This window comes from Montipora capricornis, chromosome 6 (assembly GCF_036669925.1).
Source record: "Montipora capricornis isolate CH-2021 chromosome 6, ASM3666992v2, whole genome shotgun sequence".
NCBI classification, from domain to species: domain Eukaryota; kingdom Metazoa; phylum Cnidaria; class Anthozoa; order Scleractinia; family Acroporidae; genus Montipora; species Montipora capricornis.
In genome coordinates, this window is record NC_090888.1 from 47,001,492 (window position 1) to 47,027,088 (window position 25,597).

The 25,597-nt window shown below is 39.0% G+C and overlaps 1 protein-coding gene across 1 annotated transcript in view; it reads right to left on the reverse strand.

The window, feature by feature from the left end:
* LOC138052295 (bone morphogenetic protein 1 homolog) overlaps positions 1-22,782 on the reverse strand; it is a 32,274-nt gene extending 9,492 nt beyond the window's left edge. Inside the window, exons 1-4 of the mRNA XM_068898701.1 lie at positions 22,121-22,782; positions 19,329-19,376; positions 5,195-5,431; positions 4,616-4,760 (exon numbers count right to left, since the gene is read on the reverse strand). Of these exons, the coding sequence (XP_068754802.1) occupies positions 4,616-4,760; positions 5,195-5,431; positions 19,329-19,376; positions 22,121-22,418 (728 nt within the window). The 5' untranslated portion in view covers positions 22,419-22,782. The remainder of the gene's footprint in view (positions 1-4,615; positions 4,761-5,194; positions 5,432-19,328; positions 19,377-22,120) is intronic.
* Between the last annotated feature and the right edge of the window lie 2,815 nt (positions 22,783-25,597).

Here is a 25,597-nt window from a genome sequence, read left to right on the forward strand (position 1 = left end):
TGAAACATATGAACAGAATTCATAACTACCAATAATTTATTTATTTATTTATTTATTTATTTATTTATTTATTTATTTATTAGACTTCCAACAAGGTAGAGGAAAGGCTAAACAGGTGTGAAAACCACCTATAGATAAGCCCTCTAAGATAAAATTAAAAGAAAAAAAAAGTAAATATAACTAAGAAAAAGAAACATCAAGATAAATCTAAATATAAATAGTACAAAACAAACCAAATTATATCAATGATGAAAATTTAGGTCTACAGTTAGCGCAGCGGCATTTAGTTGTCCAGGAACAAGTATTAGAACTAGTAAACTGATCATTAAATAGGGATAGATAATGACTCTTAAGAAGTAGTTTGAAAATAGATAAAGAAGAGCACTGACGTAGCTCAATTGATAAGTTATTCCATAAAGGAACAATACGATTGAAATAAGAATTAGCAAAAGTTTCTGTTTTAAAAGAAGGTAAATTGTATAACGGCCCTTTGCTAACTCTTCTCGTACGCCTTATTGGACAGTATTCAGAACAGAAATGAGAGAGGTCAAGGGAATAAAACCCTTGTCTGCACTTGAACAAGAAAGAAAGATCAAGCATTTCTCGTCGTAAGGAGAGAGGCATGAGACCACAGACACTTAGTCTATCCTTATAATCAATATCAGATCGAAGAATAAACCTAGTAGCCCTACGTTGGACACCTTCGATCTTCATTAAATTCTGCTTGTGATGAGATGACCAGACAGGGATGGTCAATAATAGGCAATCACGCATCATTTCGGTTTCAAAACTGTGATTGCAAATGCTACAATTAATGTCAATTGGATGATGAAGGTTGGTGGAAAAAACTAACATGGCGTATTCTAAATCCCCTGTAGTTGTAATTGACGACGAGGGTTCGCCATCATGCCCTGAAGTCATGACCGGGATCGGGATTGGCCGATAAAAACGATCGGGATTTCAGGATGAACGGAAAAGTTTGGTCACGATGGTGGAATTGAAGAACCCATTGGGGACCATCATAAATTATATGTAGTACTACGTTACTTAGTTTTGGAGTAGTTTTCATACAAATTACGTTTCATGTTTTCATTTCTAGACGGCTATGCACTGGGTCATTTCCCAAAGAGTTGATTGATTTCGTTAATTAATGACTCAGAGGACTGTTTCAAATCTCAAAACTAATCGATAACTCTTTTACAGCCGATTTCAGTGCAGTGTATAGACCCGGGTTTTTGAAACATGATTCGCCCGTGCGTGATTCGCCCGTCGTGATTCTACCATAATCACGTGACTCTAACAAGAAGCGTGGAAACGGCAGTAAAACTCTTCGATAACAAGCGGGAGGCAGAGCCTGCATTATGTAAAATAAAGGATGGCAAAGCAAAAAGTGGCCATACGGATTGTTTTCTACCAGAAGAACAACCTTGAGCGTTTGGAAAGGGGGCAATTTGAGGCCCGGCGGCACAATCGGTAGTATTTCTTGCGGTTGCCGATGTAATCATAGCCGACAAAATTTATTTGGTAATCAAAAGCTCGCTAATGCTCGCATTCTTTCATTAACAGATAGGTGACGATGGTGTATTAGCAGCTTTGCTGGAATTTTGGAACACCGTTTACGCCAGATGAAAAGCGAAAAGTACGGAAATGACAAAGTTAGCCGGCTGCGATTAGCACAAAAAGGGTTACTGCATTTAAAGTAGCAACATTTGACCAGAGAAATACGTTCTGCAAGGAATTCTTCGACGGCAAATTATATTTTCCTTCAAAATGTATGTATCCTTTTTGAGTTTTGAGCCTCATGAATATTAGTTATTGCCAGAGTTGACTCAATTTGTATCACTTCGGCGGCGCGACAGTAACATGTCAGTTTCATTTTGTCATTCGTATTTTCAAGTTGTGCTTCAACTTTGGCTACATCTCGGCAAAATACGACAACAAATGACACCAAAGTACGACAACAAATGACACTACAATGTCCGCAAAGCGTATGCACAATTAGGTATTTTACCCCGTACCCGAATTGTTCAATTAATTTTCTCTTCAGGTTTCAACACGAGTCGAAAATGTGTAACGCCTTCCTATCAAGAAATGTAATATTTCACTCATCAGCGATTGATGATGGCTTGAAAATAAATTATTGCAAGGGACAATTTCTGCCCTCTCACGCGTGTTGGTATTCATTTTTACCTCCTGTGATGAATTCAGTGAAAATACCATGTAATTGAGGTTTACCTGCTGAATAAGAGACGTGATGCGCCAATCTAGTTAAACCGCGTCGATCTGCGCTGCTTTTGCCGATAAAAGCTGAAAATCGTGACTTACATGTATCTTAAATAAATGCTACCGAGGTTTTTACCTTAAATTTCGTCGAAAATAGTCTTATGTTTACACTTAATATCTCATCATTTACGAAATTTGCTGAGCTGTGGTAGCCTCGCAATCGAATCACGACGGGCGAATCATGCACGGGCGAATCATGTTTCAAAAACCCGGGTCTATACACTGCACTGAAATCGGCTGTAATCTACAATTAAATTGAATTGGGACCTTGGCCTTCTAACATTGACACTAAATGTTATTCCATTACATTTTTTTAAACCTCTTATTTGATCTTAGCCACGTCCCCTTTCTTGAAATGATGGAGCCCGTGAAATAAATCAAGTTGATTGCTATTGACACTACTTTTGGAGTGGAGGAAATGACAATAACTCAAGTACATTCGTATTATTACAATACATGTTAGGCACAAATAACGATTTCATAGTTCTAAAACCGTCCTCCAGTTTTAGAACTATCAGGACATCATGAATCTCTATGAATTCCGATTCGATCTGGATTAGTGGGCCTCAATTTACAAAAATGTGATAGGTTGTTTGCCAGGTGAGAGTTCTGTATTGCGAAAAACTGTGACCGAGGTCACCGTTTTTCGCTATACGGACCGACCCTTAGCTGGTAAATAACTTGTTGATTTTTTTCTTCTCTCTCCCTTCCTCTCTTAAATCACTTTTTAAATCGTTGACTCGCATCGCTTTTGATAGCGGATGTAGTATTAAAGCGACTTACAAACTGAACGTTTCAAGGAGGAATATTTTTATTTGAATTCTATTTTCAAACCTCTTTTCTAATAAAAAGTAGCTTCAGTCTGTATGTAAACGGGATTCGGTGTCAAAAATTGAAAATTTATGGTGAAGAACTATAACTCTCCGAGCGTTAACCTGCCTGTGGGCACAGATAGGAAAATCCGGACCGTGCGAAGAACAAATCAGATTGTAGGATTTGATATAATGCTGAGTCTTACAGGGACCAAGAGCCACAGCAGATCTATCGCATCCATGAAAACGAAAAGAAGCGGTTGTACTCAAGGAGAGTGTTGGATATTGAGAATGGCTCGTTCACGTCGCTTGTATTTGGTAAAAGTTTCCTTTGCTTATTTTTGTTTTTCAAGATTGACTTCTTCTAGGGTAAAGTTTTACCGAATATCAGCCTTGAGCAGCATTTGGGAGTAGAAAATAAAACTCCTTTGTTAATTTTAAACCTGAGATTAGCGTTAATCAGCTTTTGAACAACTGGTGCAGGATGATAAGATGCTGAACTGTGATTTGTAATAAGATTTTCGGTTGATTAAGGCTGATCTTGTAATTTTGGGATGTGGGTCTCATTCAAAATAAATAAATAAATAAATAAATAAATAAAAAATCCCGTATCCTGATAACCCACTAATAGGGCTTCCTTGTTTGTATTTGAAAATGTAGTAACATTAATAATGAGTTTTTACAGCAAACAGCTTCAAGTTATATTACAGATTTATCTTTGTGGTAATCTCTCGCCATTTTCCGAAGTTTACCTGTAGTTGAAGTTCACTGTAACTGGACAATTTGTGTCAACTGTTTGCGAATTCCACGGATACGCCCTTGTAGGCGTCTTGTTATGATTTATTTCGATACTTGGTATTAAAAGCTCTTTTACAAAGAAAGGAATGCATTTTTTTTTCTCGAAAATTGAAATGGTTATGATTAATTGGTAACAGGACTTCGTGTCATCCAATTCGGTCTGTAATCATACTCGTGATTAAACAAATCAAGTTTATCACTCGTATGATTACAGACCGAATTGGACTCCACTAAGTCCTATTACCATTATTTATGACGAACGCCAGCACTTGAGGATAATTTTTCAGCTTCTTCCCTAAATTAAATTAAGCGCCCTTTCGACCAGTGTCACTTTTGAGGAACTACCACACCTTTGTCATATTAAAGAGGTTGAAATAGTCACAAAGTGATTACAACAACGTGAATATTATATTTTGAGACGACGTTCTCGTTTCCGTCGCCGTTGTCGTTGCTTAAAACTCTTTTGCACCAAAAGCAGCTTTCGTTTCCGTCGTCGTTCTCGTTGCTTAAGCTCCCTACAAATACACCCAAACCGCCTTGAACAAACAGAATTTTTAGGATACATTATTTTACATTCGGGACTGCAGCCTTCATTTTGATCGTTTAGTGTTTGTTTCTAGCAAACGAAAGTTACTACTGCTACCAAGTTTGCGTATACGAGTGATTAAAGAAAGAAGCAAAAAATACAAATGTTTTAGGAGTATCATCAGTGAAAAACTCACAGCTCTGTCGTGGTTGTTGGTATGTTGTTCAATATATGAGCTGAATGTTTCCCGGTGCACTTAAAGACGTTCTCAAATGGCAAACCCCAACCCCAATTGTTCGTGTCGCCGCGGCAGTGACACAAATTCACACAAACACGAAAATCTGTAAAAAGATAATCAAAACCTTGTCAAAAAGTAAAGAAATTACCTAGCCTTTATGGGATTTGTTTTAAATCTCAAATTTTGGAAATGTAATTTATGCATTAAAGACAAGTGGCCATGTTACAAAAATAGTATTATCATGTCGAGGAAGGTTTTTGGTGTTTCATGTTTGAGTGATCTCGTTTCAATTTAAAATAGATCATCTGCTTATAAACAAATGGAAATTGGGGTAAAACACAAAGCACTACAAAAGAAGATTCAGTGGTACTCAGGAGAAAATGGCTTGCGTAGAGCTGTGAGCTGTAAACTATTGATATGGGGTAATGATGTTATGGAAAAGTTATTCTAGAATTCATCCTTTTATTGCTATAGCTTTGCTTCGTGTGATAACGAAGTAACCATACTCGAAGGGCAATAAGCTCAGTAAGATCTCACCTATAACAGAAACGTAAAACGTCTTTGATTCAGTGCCAACTTCATTGGTGGCGATGCAACTATAGTTACCATCCTGGTTGATTTTGCTCTTCACTATTCCCGCAGTCCCGAAGGCCAAGGTTGTAAATGAGTTCATCATTGATATGGTGATATGTGGCGTTCCTTCAGACAAGCACCACACATAATGCTCCGAGACTGTTCGAACCACTCGTAAAGGGATTATTACCTTCGGTTTAGCTGAAAGAAAAGATGATGTACATATTTTAGACATCATTTAACTATAGCACATCGAAAAAGAAAACAGACCCGTCGTTAAAATATTTAACTATATTTAACTATATTTAGCTATAGGACCATCATAAATACTCGTGTTTTTTGGCTATTCTAAATTTGAGCAAAAACAATAAACAAACTTGACGTTTCGTATGATAAAACAAACATTTGTAGAAGTGACCGTTGATCAAATTTTTAAAAAATTTATAGCGGAGCTCAGGAGCGCGAGTCGCGCTAGCGGAGCTCTATGGGTAAGAAATTTTGAGAAATCTATCGATGCGAGAAATTTTGGTTATGACGTCAGCGCACACCCGTCCGCCCACCCATACAGACTGTCGGGATCTAGGTGAGGAGGAATGACCGCCTCTGGGGAGGGGGTGTTTGTGCAAGTTTCCTTGGCGGGAAATCGCATGGCCAGCGTTGCATTTGGCAAGCGCGCTTTTTTGGCCGGAAATGACATTGACTGTCATTGGTTTTTATGCTCAATCAAAGCCAGTTTAGCCAAATTATTTGCGTTAGTATGAAAAAGTCTGAGACATTCGTCCAAAGACTGCAAACATCAGTCGTCGTCTAATTTTATTACTTCTCCCGTTTTTTTGGCTTGAACCAGTAAGAATCAGTGTTTAGGTGTTACGAGCAGCGAAATGGGTCGGCTCTGCGAGAGGAAAGCTCGATCGTGTTGTTTGGCAAGGTTGTAATGGCGCTGTCTTCAGATAATGCAGCGTAACGACAGGATGTTTTGCCGCAGAGAATCCTTACTTGAAGAAGCAGTTCCTCGGTGAACATGGGAAGAGACTGTAAAAAGATTATCAAGGCACCGGCTAAGGATTTGTATTAGCAAAACTAAGCTTAGCAAAGAAACTATTATGTGTGAAATGAGTAATTGTTGACTTTATAACTGTTACCAGGCTCGTACTCCTTTTTTGCCTTTTATACGGGCATTTATATGTCCAATAGCTTGGCAATTTGTCTATCTTACTACTAGATCTAGATATGTTTGTTACTTGTCTTATTTCTCAGCGAGAGGTCGAAGAAAACATCGCACCTCTTTTTTGATTTCTTTTCAAATGTTTTTTTGTTTCGACACCCCGTCAATTCGCTTTGCACCTAAAATTGGTTTGGACTAAAAAATTGCTTATTTGTTGAATCCAAATGTTTCTGCTATCCAATAAATTAGTTGGATGCTGAGTAATAGTAATAGTAATAGTAATAGTAATAGTAATAGTAATAGTAATAGTAATAGTAATAGTAATAGTAATAGTAATAGTAATAGTAATAGTAATAGTAATAGTAATAGTAAAAGTAATAGTAATAGTAATAGTAAAAGTAAAAGTAATAGTAATAGTGATAGTGATAGTGATAGTGGTAGTGATAGTGATAGTAATCTTTATTGCCAAAAGATAGAGCAAGTTTCAATTGAGTGTCGTAAAACCAAACCCAAAGTAATTACTTTGGCCAATCAAAAAGGACGGAGACAATCCAGTAAACCAATCAAAACTCGAAGTAATTACATGTAGCCGACACAAAGCGCGGGAAATTGTGAATGCGCGAGCGACGATTGGTTTTGGTTTCACTTCTGATTGGTTGGAAAACTTAGCGCGAGAAATTTGAACCAATCACTGAGTGAAGTAATCATAAACCAAAGTAATTATCTAATTACTTTTGACACTCAATTGAAAACCGCTCTAAAAGTGCATAAAATTTAAACTAGTTAACAACAGAATGCATGATATAAAAACTATATCATCTTGTGTTTAAAAATCAGCCTATTTACATAAGACGTCATAAATCTTTCGGGCTTAACCTTTTTTGGTGATACACTTTTAAACTCATTCATCACGTCTTTATCGCATAAATTATAAATTTAATTTATGTGTCTGTCCACTTGTTAACAATAAAAATTAGCCAATCAGCGCGCGAGAATTTTGCAGTCATTGTAAAAAAAAAAAAAATAGTAAAAAATGTCATTATGCGCTTTGAAAATACAAACAACAGACCTGCGTATTTGTGGTGATCAAGCGCATTGATGAAACAAGAGGTATTATTGGTCGAGTCGCACGATACAGTTCCATAAAATGGAACTGGAGCTGTAATTGGCTCAATCCGAGAAAAGAATGAAGTTCCAATGTGAGCACTTTCGTGGCAGCGTTGCGTGACATCGCCATGGCTGGGAAGGAGACTACCAACAAGTATAATTGATGCTACTTATTAAATCCTCGGAAAGATGTGTAATGTTGTCTTTTTTTGAGGAAACAGACGTCGCAAATCGTCCTCGTTTCGTACGCAATTGCTAATCGGTATAGCAATTCTATCGTCTTGCGCCATTTTAGTCCGGTATATGAAAGTCTACCCTCGTCAATAGTATCGATTCTGAAACCACTGCTAGGGCTGAAACCACTGCTAGGGCTGCAGTGTGAAATATAATAGGGAAATTAATTACGCCCCAAGAAGGTGAACTGTCTCCACTATTTTTGCAACTTGTTGTCTGATTGATTGCAATAATTTTGCCAGTCCGGATTTGAATCCTATAGGGAAACGTTTCAACGTAGAAAAGCAGGAACTAAAGAAACAATCATTAAATATCGTATAAGCTCTGAAACATTTCAGAAGTTTGCACGCGAAGTGCAAAGCACATTGTACCAAACACGAAAGGATATTAATTATTGACATACGGTAGCATCGATTTGCGAGTGTTTGGACTTATCATCGCTAACAGAAGACTCCGTACCAAATACTAAAGCGAGCAAAGTATTTTGCACTGCAGATCTGATGCTCCGAAAGTTACACACGGCTCGTATTATGTAACACAATACCATTTATTGTGTTTCTTGGTGACGTCAACGGGGATGGTGGCGTTACAGTTGAAAATCGTATCTTCGAGGAAACAGCATAATTCAACTAGTACTTTCTTTTCTAATCAATCCAATACATTACCAGGTGGTTCGTAATAAAGCTCACACAGTTAGAAATCCAGTACATATCGTCTATTCCATTTACCAACGGTCTACCATCCAAGCACGGTCTACCATCGCAACAGCAAGAAGTATGATATCATATTATTTTCTCAGTGAAAAGTTGTGGTAGACCGTGTAGACCGTTCCATATAAATGTCATAATGTGTAGCCGGTACAAATTTGTTCACTTTTGCATCTCATTGTAAAACAAATCTCGCAAAGGATTTAGCACAATCGGGTGCTTTCTTTTGATCATTGTGCTCAGTCAGTCATTCCAAAGAACATGGAATTAGCCTGTACCCGACACGTCACTTAGAAGACTTGCTAGTAAGCGTTACCAATCCCTTCTCTGGAAACAGACTAGCCCGAAAGCAATAAGTAATGTTACAAATGGACCTCTATGAAAATGTATCTTTGTATAACAATGTTTGCTAAGAATTGATTTTTCCGAAAGTGGATGTTCCCTTTAAATGGCATGCGATCGCAGTTAAAGGAGAGGCTATGCCTGTTTCTCATTCGAAAACAACAGCTAATTTCGTACATGTTGCGCGTGCTTTAGATGTCATGTGTCGACCGAAATATAGGTGTTTAACGCAAATTATTTCGAAATCGGTTCCAGGATATTTCTAGCGTACTTTAAAAAGCGAAAGGATGGAAATCACACCTTTTCGTGTACCAAATTATGTGTATTTTCGACTTGACTCACAGAAAGCACTGAAATGCCTTGAAATTACGTCATACCGAAACCCCGCCAAAATCCAGTTTATCGCTGGCCATTTTCCATTCACAGCAGATCAGAGAATTAAACCCTTTTTTTTGGAAACACCATATTAAACGCAAACGATAGACGCCTTCCCGTTCCGATAAAGAAAGTGACCGTACGCCAATACTGTGACAACCAACTCAGACAACAAGTTGCAAAATTGTTGAGACACTTTCATTAAAAAACACCTTTTCTAGCTTCCAATGCCCGCCGTATCTAGAATATAAACCTTTCCCACTTCCTCTCCCCTCTCCCCCTTTCAGTGTTGACTGCTTAAGTTCCCAACATTTTTTTGTCTTGCTAGCAACACTGATAAGGGGGGAGGGGGGCTGCAGTGTGAGAGATAATAGGGAAATTAATTACGCCTCAAGAAGGTGAAGTGTCTCCACTATTTTTGCAACTTGTTGAGCGTTCCAGTCAATCTTTTCAAGTCGGGGGTCATTAAGACCATTTAAGGGGTCACCCAGAGGTCGTGCCATTAGAGGCCCTTTGCGTCACACGTTGATTCGACGAAACAGATCTTTTTCCGAGGTTAAAAACTTGTCTACCAGCCTATTAATCATTAATATTTTGTCAGAAAGAAAAAAACCTGCCATCTTTAGAAAAAATAGGCACGCATCGCGTACGTGTGGTAGTGCAGATACACAGCACTTTCTTCCATATAGGCCACTTTGGAAAATACCATAATAATCTTTGTCTGTCCCCCCAAATTTTGCATAAGCATCGTTTCCAGTTTCTCTTGGAACTTACAATGGTCCCAAGAAAAAACAAAAACAATGCTCATGCAAAATTTGGGGGAACAAACAAAGAGTATTATGGTATTTTTCGAAGTGGCCTGGCGTCAACTGAGCTGCGTTTTGTCTTCCAGGATATTCAAGTTCAATATGTAGCTTTAATAGTGCACGATAGGAGGCGAGGTGGCCTCATAGTTGGAGTGCTCCACTCCGGATCGAGTGGTCCGGGTTCAGGTCCTGGCTAGGGACATTGTGTTGTGTTCTTGGGCAAGACACTTTACTCTCACGGTGCCTCTCTCCCCCCAGGTGTATAAATGGGTAACGGCGAATTTCTGGGGATAACCCTGCGATGGACTAGCATCCCATCCAGGGGGGAGTAACGAATACTCCTGGTCGCTTCATGCCAAGAGAAAATGAGGGGACAGAGAGGGAGGCTCAGGGCGTTGGCCGGGATATGTTATGTCCACGAGAGTTATTTTTAGACGAGCGGAAGTCTTTGTTCTAGCGGAAGTCTGTCTTCCGAGACGTCCGCATGCAGTCTTGCCTCGCTCTAAGGTTCTTAGTGAAAAGAGAAAATGACGGCGCACGTGGAAGGCTGATGAATATTTATTTTCTTTCAAACATCGGACCGAGGTTTGCCTGCATGCGGACGTCTCGGAAGACTTCAGCTCGTCTAAAAATAACTTTCGTGGAAATGACATATCCCAAGGGCTGGACCTGGAGCCTCCCTCTCTGTCCCCTCATTTTCTCTTGTTCATGCTATTGAAACTGAAGATAAGTCCCGGCCGGCTTGATTGGGCCTTCTGGCTCGTAAGCAGAGACTACTTTACTTTTAATAGTACACAATATTGTTTTGATATTGTGTATCAGTGTTGTGTCATGGTAAAAGTCTTAGTAAATAGCCCCCTGAGAAGACATGTGGTTACTCGCAAAGTACTAAACCCAGAAAAATTGAAGAAAATAAAAGGGAATCGAGAGACATTGGCTTCTACGCTGACATGTTGATCATTTCCAAGTTCCCTCACAACTTCTGTTCACCACAAGTTTAAGCGTGCACTCTGAGCGTTTACAAAAGTTCATTGAATTTCCCATGTCTGGCGGGGTTAGTATCTGGATGGGTGACCTAAAAGATATACCACTCCGTAACAGAAGCAAAGGAACGAAAATTCTATTTTAACGCCCAAAAATGCGAACTAACCAAGGTACAGATTTGTTAGCTTGCTTTATGCAAAACAAATATTGCAATAAATATTGATACACAGTTTTTAGGAAGAGCAGAAGGAAGTTTTCAGGATGGTCGATCGAGAATAAAATATTTTGCCATCAGCAACAACATTTACGACATGAAAACAACATTAATTTTGAACCCCGAATATAAAAAGTTACGATCAGCGACAAACATTTTGGGAGATTTTTGCTATTGTACTTTTGGCTGCACAAGTAAAGCACAAAATCGAAAGTGACATCGGATTCAGCGGGCGCCGTGATGAAGTTACCGCGGCGTATTTACTCGCGAAACAGCGAAGCATCTGTGTCAAACAATGGCAAGATACAAGGTTTTGTTTATGTTAGTTTTCTTTTTTCTTTCAAGTGTTACAAGAAATGTGCGAATTCAACACAAAGATCACAATCGCTCAACTCTTGAGTTTGACCATTGTTTCTGCAAAGTCAAAAATTCACTCTAAATATGAGGTCACCAGGTAATTCCATCGTTTTGGAAATAGCAGCTACTTTATTGTTCATCAGCATCACAACTTTTTGCTGATTTTGGGGCTCATTTTGTTGAAACTCAAGCACGCTTCCAACAGACCTGTTTATTTTCGTGAACCCTTCCTGCTTACAGAGCAGTATCACAAAAATCCTTCCGTATCACATTTCAACCCAGGTATGCAAATTTGTTCAGGTCGAAAGTTACACAACATGATATTAAAGTTCACAAAGGCTGGAAATATCTCGGCAAAATCCTTTTCCAGCGAAAAATTAATTGAAACAAACAACATATTTACTATTAGAGGCAAAAAAACCTTCCTATTTCAATTGCGTGCGTGCAAACAAGAGATGCAATTAAATACATTTTTGACAGCTCACATCAAACCCTTTTCGACTCGGAACCTTGACCGTAAATAATGAAGCACAAAAGCGACAACAACTTTGATTCAAATAATTCTTCACTGTCACATTTCCAAATATTTTACACCTTTGCAGAGTTGAGTACAAAATACCGGTAAATTGTCAGACAACTAAGATGCGACTTTAGTAAACAGTGTGATGCATTCAAGGCGTTCGATACCTTCAATGTTAATTTGTTAAATCCATAAAAAATTGCTATTTGATTTCCGTGTTTTATATAATACCAAGTTAGTAAAATATTAGAAACAAAACTCACTTGATATCCAAAGGCGAAAAATGAAATTGTTGTCGAAGACCATTACTCGTCGCTTAAAATCCAGATATTTATTTTTCAGCGCTGTCTTGCTCATCCAATTGACGATCCATTCTTGAGCTCCATGAAGGTATATTTTGTTTAAAGATCCACTAAAACGCCATTCGCGTTACACGATTTTCGACGCCATTGCCGGTTAAGTTAATCGTTCTACTGTGTCCACCAGAGAAATCTACGCATTTCCCACTGCCCTCTCGATCCTAAGAAAGTACGCGCAGAAGGCTCTATGCACAAAGACACCACTTAGCAGGGGAGTGACAGGCAAGACTTTTACCGACACTGAAAAAAAGACGAAATGAAACGCAGATTCCGACTGGGTTTGCAACCCAGTAAATATACCCTTATGGAGCTCAATAATGGAAAGTCAGTTGGATAAACTAGGCAGGCGGTGAAATACAAACACCTGGAATCTTAAAAGCGACGAGTAATGGACTTCGACAACAATCTATCGCCCGTCGAGCCGAAATCAAAGTCAGCTGTATTTTTTACCAAGTGTGCTATTATGTAGAACACTGAAACCAAATGGAAAATTCTCTGGTAACTTATGGGCAGAGAGACAGAGAGCGAATGGAACACCTTTAGTGGATCTGTGATCAACTCTGCACAGTCTTCAGTAAAAAAATAATTGGAAATGTGACAGCCAAGAATTATTTGAAAGAAAGCTTGTCGTCTATTTTGTGCTTCATTATTCAAGGAAAAGGTTCTTCATGGAAACGGTTTGATCCTGAAATTTTAGTTTGTTGTAATATTGCGCATATTTGACACGATTGAGTTTTTCCTCCCCACGCACGTAATGAAATAGGAAGGGGTTTTTACCTCTAATAGCAAATATGTTGTTTGTTTCAAAAAATTGTTCGCTGGAAAAGGTCGCCTTAATGAATTCATCATGTTTTATAATATGCGAGCTTAACTGGATAGTTTTTATGGCAATAGTAAAGCATTTTCGTGTCAAAATGAGGTTAGCGTCTTTCTATTGTGCTAACTTAATTAAATATAAGTATACATTCTGCCTCGTGAATTTGTTATTCTCATTGACCAGCAATGGCGTCGAAAGTCATTGCAACGCGAATGGCGTTTTAGTGCATCTTATGTTGTTTGTTTCAATTAAATGTTTCGCTGGAAAAGGATTCTGTGATATTTTCTGCCTTTGTGAATTATAATATCATGTTGTGTATTGAATTTTCGAGCTTAAGGTTGAAATGTGATACGGGAGGATATTTTTAGCATTGCTTTGTAAGCAGGAAATGTTCACGACAATAAACAGGTCTGTTGGAAGCGTGCTTGAGTTTCAACAAAATGAGCCCCAAAATCAGCATAATATTGTGACGCCGATGAATAATACAGTAGCTGCTATTTCCAAAATGATGGAATTACCTGGTGATAAATAACCTCGTCTTGGAGAGTAAATTTTTGACTTAGCAGAAACAATGGTCAACCCCCGGGCGGGGGGTCAACCTCAAGAGTTTGGGCGATTGTGATCTTTGTTTTGACTTCGCTCATTTATTGTCAAACTTTATAACACTTGACAGAAAAAGAAACTTACGAAAACCCGGTATCTTGCCGTCATTTGCCACAGATGCTTCACTGTTTGGCGAGTAAACATGCCGCGGTAACTTAATCAGGCGCCCGCTGAATTCCGGCGATTAGATGTCACTTTCGATTTTGCGATTTATTTGTGCAACCAAAAGTACAATAACAAAATTGAACGTAGCAAAAATCTCCCAAAATGTTTGTCGCTGATCGTAACTTTTTATATTCTATATTCACGGTTCAAAATTAATGTTGTTTTCATGTCGTAAATAAGTTATTCTCGAGCGACCGTCCTGGAAACTCCCTTCTGGTCTTTCTAAAAACTGTGTATCAATTTACTTTTGCATCAATATTTGTTTTTGCATAAAGCAAGCTAAGTTCGCATTTGTTAGCGTTAAAAGTATTTTCGGTCCAATGCTTCTGTTTTACGGAGGGGTAAATGTTTGAGGTCACCCATCCAGATACTAACCCCGCCGGATAGAGGGTTAAACTTTAGTAAACTTTAGTAAACTTTAGTATTACAAAGCTGTCAGATGCTCAGAGGGCACGCTTAAACTTGTGGTGCAAGAAGTTGTGAGGGAGCTTGAAAATTATCAACATGTCAGCCCAGAAGCCAATGTTTCTCACTTCGCATTTATTTTCTTTAATCTTTCTGGGTTCAATACTTTGCTAGTAACCACATGTCTTCTCAGGCTGTTTACCCAAGACTTCTACCATGGCACTACAATGATAGACAATACCAAATCAATATCGTGCACTGTTAGAGGTACATATTACGCAAGGACAACTTGAATCTCCTGGAAGACAACACACAGCTCAGTTGACATTTTATATGGAATAAATCGCTGTGTTACTTCACTACCACACGTAAGCAATGCGTGTCTATTTTTTCTAAAGAGGACAGGAATTTCTTTTTTCTGACAAATGATTAATTAATTGGCCGGTAGCCAGGTTTTTAACCTCACAAAAGGATCTGTTTCGTCTTACGAACGAGTGAGGACCTGTGAGCCAAAGGACCTCTGCTGGTATGACTTCTGGGTGACCCCTTAAATGGTCCTAATGACCCCCCAACTTGAAAAAAATTGTCTAAAACGGTGCACGTACCACAGGCAACCCAGTATACCTTCACGCAGGGTCTAGTTCAGTCTGAGTTTAGGATGCATAAATGATCACTTAAATTGCACATTACTCGAAATTTCACCACCATTTTTTTATTTCATATCATTAAAATTCAAGCTTTGCTTCATAGATTTTCCTAGTTAGAATCTTATTTTCGCAAACTAACTTCGGTATTTTGGCCAAAAATTTGCGATATTTCGCGCTCGGCCAAAAATGTCTTCACGACGTCATCGGCTGTTACATTGCAGCGGGAAATATAAACAACAATTCAAATCGGAGAGTCTGCACAAAATTTTGTGTTGGTGGCGGCCCTGGGCTAGTCAGCTGCAAAAATTCCAGTTGACTCCAGGTATATCAATGCATCTTTTTCCTACAAAGAAGGATTTAAGATATAAATGGACAAAATTTGCCCAAAAACACCTGCCCGGTTTCAAACCTGCGAATACTTCGATCCGGTGATGTGTTTTGCACGAAAGGTCGATATACCTGATATGTCTGGGGTCCAAAGATGTAAGAAACAAACTTTCCCAACCATAGACGTAGCAAAAAGAAAGGAAGGTCAACCAGCGATTGCGAAATATCGAGAGCGAGGGAAGATGCAATGTGAATTGATATACTCTCATGGGTGAGAGCCGATGCTCTCGATCTATCAATTCGTTGTATGCCATATCGTTTCAAGTCAGGTCGTTCCACTTCTGCAATGACGATAAATAACGAATTCCACAATGTTATTTAGAACTGGGATATTAACTGGAATGCACTTAGCGCGTTGAGTGGATATAAATCGACTGACAAACTAAGTCGCAAGCCTGCCTGTAGAGCGTTTTCACTGTCACGCCATAAAAAATAAATTCGAAGCCGTACAATGGAAAACGCCAATAACATGAAAAATTGTAGAAGACCAATGCATAAACAACTTCACCAAGTCTGCTTACTTTTCACTTGCGAGAGAGTACACTTGAGTATAAATATACGTAATATACTTGTAACGTTTAAACTGCGGAGCTAAGAATCATAACGAGAGACATTTTTTTCAATCAAGGCTTATTTCAGTGTCTGGTGTCACGCAAGTGACAATTCGGAATTCAAATGCTGTATTGCTGTGTATTTTTAAACACAAAAATGTTACGGAACTGGTAACTGGTAAAAGGATTTATTTCTAGGTCATCTTCAACCTGGTATTGATAAAAATCCGGAAGACCTCACGGTTTTGATTTTAGGATCTGCGGAAAACCATCGAGTCAGCGACCGTTCGAGTTCTAAACGCCTTCCAAATAAAATTCACATTGAAGATACCTCGCGTCTTTTAATGATAAATTGTACACAAATGGATAATTAACTCAGATCCTCAGAGAAATTCTTAAGCCCACGGAGGAGAAGAGCTGTAATCTGGATACGGAGAACTGAAAATACAAGCGATGGGCCCTCAAGAGATCTCAAGTAGTGTTGTGAACACACCGCAAGATTTCGCACGATGTACCCTGGGTGCCAGAGGATTTTTCTCTCCTAGAGCGACGGAATAGCGAGTCGCGAGGCGGCGAGAAAAACCTCTGGTACAGGCAGTCGAGTTCTTTGAGAAGGCCGGTCCAATGGGATGCCGTTTCATATTCCCAAAGTCAGGTTTTGACCCTAGCAACTCGATTGGTTCCAGGAACTTGTCAGTTCTAACGAGTACTCTGATTGGTTTAATTGCTGTCAACCTGATTTCTCGTGCCCACTATGGCCATACCGTAATCGAAACGCTGCAGAGTTTTTTGAAAGCAGAAAAAGTTCAGTGTTCTAATTTTTTTTTGATTTTCCTATATGTCCGCCAAAATTCAACTTCGGAATTTGAGTTTTTATCTTCATATTCGACATCGAAGTTTTATATGGAACATTGAATTTTTGAATTTGACATCGAAGTAAATGAGACGAATGTACCGTGGGAACCAAAGATGCTGATTGGTAGGTTATATAACGTATTAATTTACTGAGTTTTCTCGATTTCAATCAAACGGGGCATGAAACTGAGGTTCTCAACGGCCTGTACCAGAGGTTTTTCCTCGCCTATTCCGTCGCTCTGAGAGAGAAAAACCTCTGGCAGCCAGGGTACGCACGATGTGGATTTCACGCCAAATTGTTATTCTTCGGTAAATAACCTAGCTACAAGTGCAGATAAAGAAGATCAGGGAATAAATACTCTATATCTGCGTGTGGGCTTCTGCCGCTTTAAATCGTAAATGTAGGACTAAACTACGCTCACACCCACACTTCTTCGGAAAATTTTCATCTTCACACGACTGATGACGTCAAAATCGACTTCAACTCGATCCCAGGCGTTTGCCTCATATTTTCTCCCAAAATACGTCAGGTTTCTTCGCAGTTTAGATATGTTCTCGGAACAGAAATTAAATCATTTCTAAACAGAACTGCTTCTAGACAATTACAGGTTAGATTTTAAAATAAAAAATGGTGGTGAAATTTCGAGTAACGCGCACTTTAATAAGCATGATACATCTAAAAAAGAATTTCTTTAATCCAGAGCACGAGGTAAGTTCATTTCTACCGTTTAGTGTAGTCATTTCCTGTTTGCACATTACAACGAATTACATTGTTGATAAATTTTTGATTTTTTTGTCGCTTGTTTCTTTTTACGCCAAAACGTTGTTAATAATTTATGCTCATAATCATGTAGTCCAACACCCTGCGAGCAGAGCCTCCCTTTGTCTTTTTCTTTACTGAGGAGGACAAAAGTAGGCTCTGCCTGAATCGCGTCAACTCTTTGAAGCCGCCGCAGCCCGAGCTTCTGGACTAGTGAATCTTGTTTTCTCCCGTCAAACCGGTTTTTCCAGTGCGAGCGTCCGTTTAGTGACAAAACCGATGGTTATAATTGAGCCCGCTGTACCATGAAAAACTAAGATGGCGGCGAGATCTGGCATATCAGGCTTGGGTTCGAGAATGTATCCTGGCAACATGCAGCGCATATTCAACAAAGATCTTACTCGATTCATGCAGAGCCTTTCTCGAGAACGCCAAAATCGAGCAAGCAAAAGAAAGGCTCTGCTTGCAGGGTGGTAGTCCAAAAATTATTTATAGAATCGGGTTTCGACAAAACACAGACCCCGAGTCAACTGACCCCCTACTGACCCCCTGCTGACCCCCTATAAAATCAATGGGAAAATGAAAATTCAAAAATAATCAATGTAGTCATGTAGTCCAAAAGTTATTTATAAAATCGGGTTTCGACAAAACACTGACCCCGGGTCAACTGACCCCCTACTGACCCCCTGCTGACCCCCTATAAAATCAATGGGAAAATGAAAATTAAAAAAGCCCAGAACTATCAATGGGACCCGATTCAATTTCATCAATAAATTGAGCTTACCTGAAACTTTCAAGATGGCGGACGCGTTGCAGATTTCCGACTCTTGTTCTCCTTTTACTGTTTAGTGGAGGTTTTGTTGACGGAAAATCGAGCCCAGAATAAGATTGAATATTATCGAATATTGCTTTCGTACGTATTGGGAAATGAAGAAAAGAGAAACGCTGACAAATGAACAGGCTCGCAAAGGCGAGGGGCCTTGGGACTACAAGCTTGCCATAATAAACTTCCGGTAGATGTAATCGTGTGCGTGTCCCTCGCGGTTAGTTGCGTGCGTGTTAATTTACCAGAATTTCCTCGCTATTTTTATTGCTTAATTTTCTAGCGAGTACAAATACCATGCTTGCTGATATTCCAACTTATTCAGTGCTCGATTTTTCGGGGCAAATCCTTCAGTCAAATGAGAAGGGAGTCGGAAATCTGCAACGCGTCCGCCATCTTGAAAGTTTCAGGTAAGCTAAATTTATTGATGAACTTGAATCGGGTCCCATTGATAGTTCTTGGCTTTTTAAATTTTAATTTTCTCATTGATTTTATAGAGCGTCAGTAGGGGGTCAGTAAGGGGGTCAGTAAGGGGTCAGTAGGGGGTCAGTAGGGGTCAGTGTTTTGTCGAAACCCTATAAAATGCCTGTTTTCACTTGATTGAATGGTGGCTATAGTTGTGCAGCAAAAAAGAGAAAACATTATGATCACAATAAACAAGACCTTACTGGAGCCCTGCCTCGAGTCTTGGCATTGACATTAGTTTATCGTATTAAATCCAAGTGAAGAAACAACTGTGGAGCTCCTCTTTTCGGCCTGGCTCAATACATATATTATGTTTACAATGATATCATTGGTAAAATTGTATTATGTTTGGAATGATCTCATTGCCAAAGGCTCCAGAGACCAATAAAGGGTTTGAAATGTTATCCAATTATCTTAAAAATTTTCAATGAAAAGGTTTTCAATACATACGTGGTGTAGAGGGCATTTGAGTTGTACTTGTCGTCATCGCATAGTTTGCTGCCAGAAAATAAGTACAAATGTTAATATTAGTATTGAAAATCGTGGAAAGTCAAACGCACATTGCTTCAGCATCTTTCCAATTTCTTTCTCAAGATTTCAGGGATCCACATTCGCAGTCCTAAGGACGTCCTAGACAGCTAAGAACCCACCCGGACGAGTATAATAATTCCAAAAGTCGTCCGTTGAACAAGTAACGTTTTAATAAATATCTTTTTTTATGAATGCCATTAAATTTTATAATATAGAATATACTTTCGTTCTGATCGCTTTTCGTTCAATGGAAACTTCCAGAAAATTAGGAATAAACATGTAGCTTTCCTCAGCAATGAAATCTCAATTTTGGGCGCCATCTTTGACCACGCGGTATTTTCCATGAAACGCTTGCAGGCTCACTTTTCATGTATCTCACCGCTGGCATGGTTGTCAGCAACTCGTTTAGTGATCTAAACTGATAACAAGGTGTTTGGCCACTTCTGGCAAAAAGGAAAACAAGTAGAGCAGAACCTGCTGCTTACGGACAGAAAAAAACAGAAAATCTTGGTAGCATATAAAGGAAGTCACTAAACAGGAGCGTCGAAACTTTGGGTCTTTGAATCGTAAATTTGTAAGCTACATTCAAGTACGTTTTGCCGTGGCAGATAGGACCACTGTAAATCGGGTTCCCACGGTACAAATAACATCATACTCCAGAGTCAAAAGTCCTAATTTCTGACGAGAGTGTAAAATATAACGCGAATTCTCAAGTTCTATTGTCAAATTCTTACACTTAATTCTCAAGTTACAAGTCATTTTATCGACCATTTTCTATACTTCCCCATTTTTCAACGGCCCGGGCAAGCCAAAATTTGTCCGGGCAAGTGTATCATAAGACGTACTTGCCCGGCTGACGACAGTGATAGAAAATGAATATGGATCCCTGAGATTTCACAATGATTCACTTCACTTTTCTTCTTGCGTAGTGTGTTGTTTATGTCTGTGATTGCTTATGTAAACTTGAGTCAAGATCGAATGTGTTCCTAACAGTAGTCGTTGCAGCCGGAGAAAGTGCTTTGGAACAGATAACAGGGAAAACAAGTTGGCCACAGGTATACATGATTGTCTAAAAGCTAGCTATATATAGTACCAGAGAAATTAAACTAACTGAAGTAACTCAGATTGAACCTGAAAAGACAGCTGCAAAGAGAAAAAGTTTAATAGAACTGACCGACTACATGAACGCTACTGCGAGTTTCCAGGGTTCTGAATAATAGTTTTGAGTGTAACCGAAAGGACTGGACTTCGATTGGAGATGATATTAATTAGAGGATTAGCTACAACATGGGTAAATATCGATCTGCACAACAAAGAAACAATTGATATAAAAATAAAGAAATACATTTTGGTAATTGTGGTTCAAACAAAAAGCTGAGAGGAAGAAACATGAAATAAAATGGTCGCATATTTCTCAACATGATCGGTGCAAAACTCTCGACCAAAGGCAATTGAGGAGGGATGCGCGTCGATTAAAATCCACCAATCAGCGTATTGGGGCAGGCTTGTGGTTTTGAACTGTCAACGGTCGCGATACGCTGATTGGTGGATTTGGAAACGAACTCGCCCGTAAAATTCTTCGTGAATTATCATGAAGTATTGCTGGTCGGTGAAATTCAATGTTAAAAGAATGAGTTAGGCATATCTTTGAATGGCTCGTCGGCTCGTCGGTGAAATTCAATGTTTAAAGAACTTTGAAACCGAATATGAAAGTGAGATTTCATTTTTTTACCTAGGTTTTTTACACACGCGGTCAGCTTTTGACTACACTTTTGTTTGTTTCGGTTTCAGCTCTGTTTACATACATAGGGGCAGTTGAGAATACATGAAATTGCGCTTACAGGAAACTTGATTTTGAAATTAATAAAAGTATTGAATAATGTCATGATATTTACATCCTTCCATTCTTTTAGTTAACGCGGTCGCTTTGAAAATACAAACAAGAGACCTTCATATTTGTAGTGATCGAGCGCATTCATGAAACGAGGGATATTATTGGTCGAGTAGCACGATACAGTTCCAGAAAATCGAACTGTAGTTGTTATGGCTAAATCCGAGAAAAGCATGTGGTTCCAATGCGAGCACCCGTTTCTTTCGTAAGTGCGTGGCGTAGCATCGCCAGAAACGGCTGGGAAGAAGACTAGCAACAGGTATGATTGATGCTATTGATCAAAACTTCGGAAAGCTGTGTAGTGCCGTGTTTTTTTAGGAAACACTCCTTGCAATTCGTCCTTGGTTCGTACGGAATTTCCTTTCGGTATAACAATTCTTTTGCCTTGCTCCATTTTAGTCCGGAATATGAAAGTCTACCTTCGTCAAAAGTATCATTTCTGAAACCTCTGATAGCAGATAATAGTTGGAACAATAGAACATGTAAATGTAACGATAAAATTAAAAGTCAACACAAGTTCCACACAACAAACAAAACATCAAATTGTTTCTGTGATGCATATAGATTACATTGGCATTTGATGCAAGACTACTATCCTCAGTAAAAAATGTAAGATCATTCAAGGAACTCAATATCTCAACAAAAGGAAGGCAGCTCAAGCACACTCCGGACTCTCTAATCTCTGATTCCTGCTAGTTTCTAGATATAAGTAATGTCCAAGTTAAGGAGAAGGGTAACAGGACACTTCGTGATGTTTATCAAAATCTTTTTGCATCTAATTAAGGTCATTCCTGGACAAGCTCTGTGAGTATTTCCTTACTTTGTGTTGCATTAAGAGACAGGCAGCTTCCGCTGTCAGGATTCCTGTAAGTGGCATAATGTGCCATGAAGCCTGAAGCTGAAACAATGGAATCAGTAACAAATCGAACATGCAGGACATTGCTCGTGCTCCAAACACACCAAGGACTTTGATAACCACAGCGCTTTATTTGTATGGAACTCAATGGATAGTTTGAGTCAGATACTTTCACGTAGTCATATGGACAGTGTTTTCCACCATATTCCAGAGAAAAGTTAGAAAACTGCAAGTAAATGTAGCTGCCTGGTGTTACAGTCATATTCCAGTTGCAGTCCAGGTGATGTGGGTAGCTAGATGGATAATACGGACTCGTGAAATTTCCTGAAAGATTAGTCAAGCTGCCTCCACAGAAATCTAGGAAAACAAAGAGCACTTTGTTAATCTTTCATATGTGGAGAAGGACTAGCTAAAGCATACTTGTTTGCTACTCGTAATTTCATTCTTCTTAATTGACAGGGAAGAATCAAGCAACTACGAAAAAGAAAAATCTACGATACAGAAGTTTTCAAGTGAGAAGCTGCTATAACATTGTACATTGACAACTCCAGTATTGGTTTTATAGAATACGCTTCGACAGATTTTGACACGACTAAGTTATTCAGTCTGAGTCAGAGGATGCATAAATGATCACTTAAATTGCACATGACTCTAAATATCACCACCATTTTTTTATTTCATATCATTAAAATTCAAGCTTTGCTTGATAGGATTTCCTAGTTAGGATCTTTTTTCGCAGCACTAACTTCGGCATTTTGGCCAAAAATTTACGATATTTCTCGCGCGGCCAAAAATGTCTTCATGACGTCATCGGTTGTGTTAGGTTTGCAGCGGGAAATATAAACAAGAATTCAAATCGGACAATCTGCAGAAAATATTGTGTTGGTGGCGGACCTGGGCTAGTCAGCTGCAAAAATTCCAGTTGACCCCACGTATATCAATGCATCTTTTTCTTACAAAGAAGGATTTAAGATATAAGTGGACAAAATTAGCCCCAAAACACCGGCCCGGTTTCAAACCTGCGAAGACTTCGATCCGGTGCTGTGTTTTGCACGAATGGTCAATATAACTTATTTGTCTGGGGTCTGACGATGTAAGAAACGAACTTTTCCAACCATACACGAAGCAAAAAGAAAGGAAGGTCAACCAGCGATTGCGAGATATCGAGAGCGAGGGAAGGTGCAATGTGAATTGATATGCTCTCATGGGTGAGAGCCAATGCTCTCGATCGATCAATTAGTTGTATGCCATATCGTTCCAAGTCAGATCGTTTCAATTCTACAATGACGATAAATAACGAATTCCACAATCTTATTTAAAACTCGGATATTAATTGGAATGCACTTAGCGCGTTCAGTAAGTATAAATCGACTGACAAACCAAGTGCCAAGCCTGCCTGTAGAGCGTTTTCACTGTCACGTCATAAAAGATAAATTCGAAGCCGTACAATGGAAAACACCAATAACATATAATATTGTAGAAGACCAATGCATAAACAGCCTCACCAAGTCTGCTTACTTTTCACTTGCGAAAGAGTACACCTGAGTATAAATATACGTAATATACTTGTGACGTTTAACTGCGGAGCTAAGAATTATAACGAGGCATTTTTTTCAATCAAGGCTTATTTCAGTGTCTGGTGTCACGCAAGTGGCAATTCGGAATTCAAATGCTGTATTGCTGTTTATTTTTAAACCCAAAAACGTTACGGAACTGGTAACTGGCAAAAGGATTTGTTTCCAGGTCATCTTCAACCTTGTATAAATGAAAATCCGAAAGACCTCACGGTTATGATTTTAGGATCTGCGGAAAACCATCGAGTCAGCGAACGTTCGAATTCTAAACGCTTTCCAAATAAAATTCACATTGAAGATACCTCGCGTCTTTTAATATTGATAAAATGTACACAAATGGATAATTAACTTAGATCCTCAGAGAAATTCTTAAGCCCACGGAGGAGAAGAACTGTAATCTGGAGACGGAGAACTGAAAATACAAGCGATGGGCCGTCAAGAGATCTCAAGTAGTGTTGTGAACACACCGCAAGATTTCACACCATGTACCCTGGGTGCCAGAGGATTTTTTGTCTCCTAGAGCGACGGAATAGCGAGTCGCGAAGCGGTGAGAAAAACCTCTGGTACAGGCAGTCGAGTTCTTTGAGAAGGCCGGTCCAATGGGATGCCGTTTCATATTCCCAAAGTCAGATTTCAGAGATTTTGACCCTAGCAACTCGATTGGTTCCAGGAACTTGTCAGTTTTAACGAGTACTCTGATTGGTTTAATCGCTGTCAACCTGATTTTTCGTGCCCACTATGGCCATACCGTAATCGAAACGCTGCAGAGTTTTTTTGAAAGCAGAAAAAGTTCAGTGTTCTAGAGTTTTTTTGATTTTCGTATATGTCCGCCAAAATTCAACTTCGGAATTTGAGTTTTTATTTTCATATTCGACATCGAAGTTTTATATGGAACATTGAATTTTTGAATTTGACATCGAAGTAAATGAGACGAATGTGCCATGGGAACCGAAGATGCTGATTGGTAGGTTATATCACGTATCAATTTACTGAGTACTGAGGTTCTCAACGGCCTGTACCAGAGGTTTTTCCTCGCCTATTCCGTCGCTCTGAGAGAGAAAAACCTCTGGCAGCCAGGGTACGCATGATGTGGATTTCACGCCAAATTGTTATTCTTCGGTAAATAACCTAACTACAAGTGCAGATAAAGAAGATCAGGGAATAAATACTCTATATCTGTGTGTTGGATTTTGCCGCTTTAAATCGTAAATGTAGGACTAAACTACGCTCACACCCACACTTCTTCGGAAAATTTGCATCTTTACACGACTGATGACGTTAAAATCGACTTCAACTCGATCCCAGGAGTTTGCCTCATATTTTCCCCAAAAATACGTCAGGTTTCTTCGCATTTTAGATATGTTCTCGGAACAGAAATCAAATCATTTCTAAACAGAAATGCTTCTAGACAATTACAGGTTAGATTTTGAAATAAAAAATGGTGGTGAAATTTCGAGTAACGCGCACTTTAATAAGCATGATAGATCTAAAGAAGAATTTCTTTAATCCAGAGCACGAGGTAAGTTCATTTCTACCGTTTAGTGTAGTAATTTCCTGTTTGCACATTACAACGAATTACGTTGTTGATAAATTTTGGATTATTATGTCCAGCGCTTGTTTCTTTTTACGCCAAAACGTTGTTAATAATTTATGCTCATAATCATGTAGTCCAAAAGTTATTTATAGAATCAGGTTTCGACAAAACACTGACCCCGGGTCAAGTGACCCCCTACTGACCCCCTGCTGACCCGCTATAAAATCAATGGGAAAATGAAAATTAAAAAAGCCCAAAACTATCAATGGGACCCGATTCAATTTCATCAATAAATTGAGCTTACCTGAAACTTTCAAAATGGCGGACGCGTTG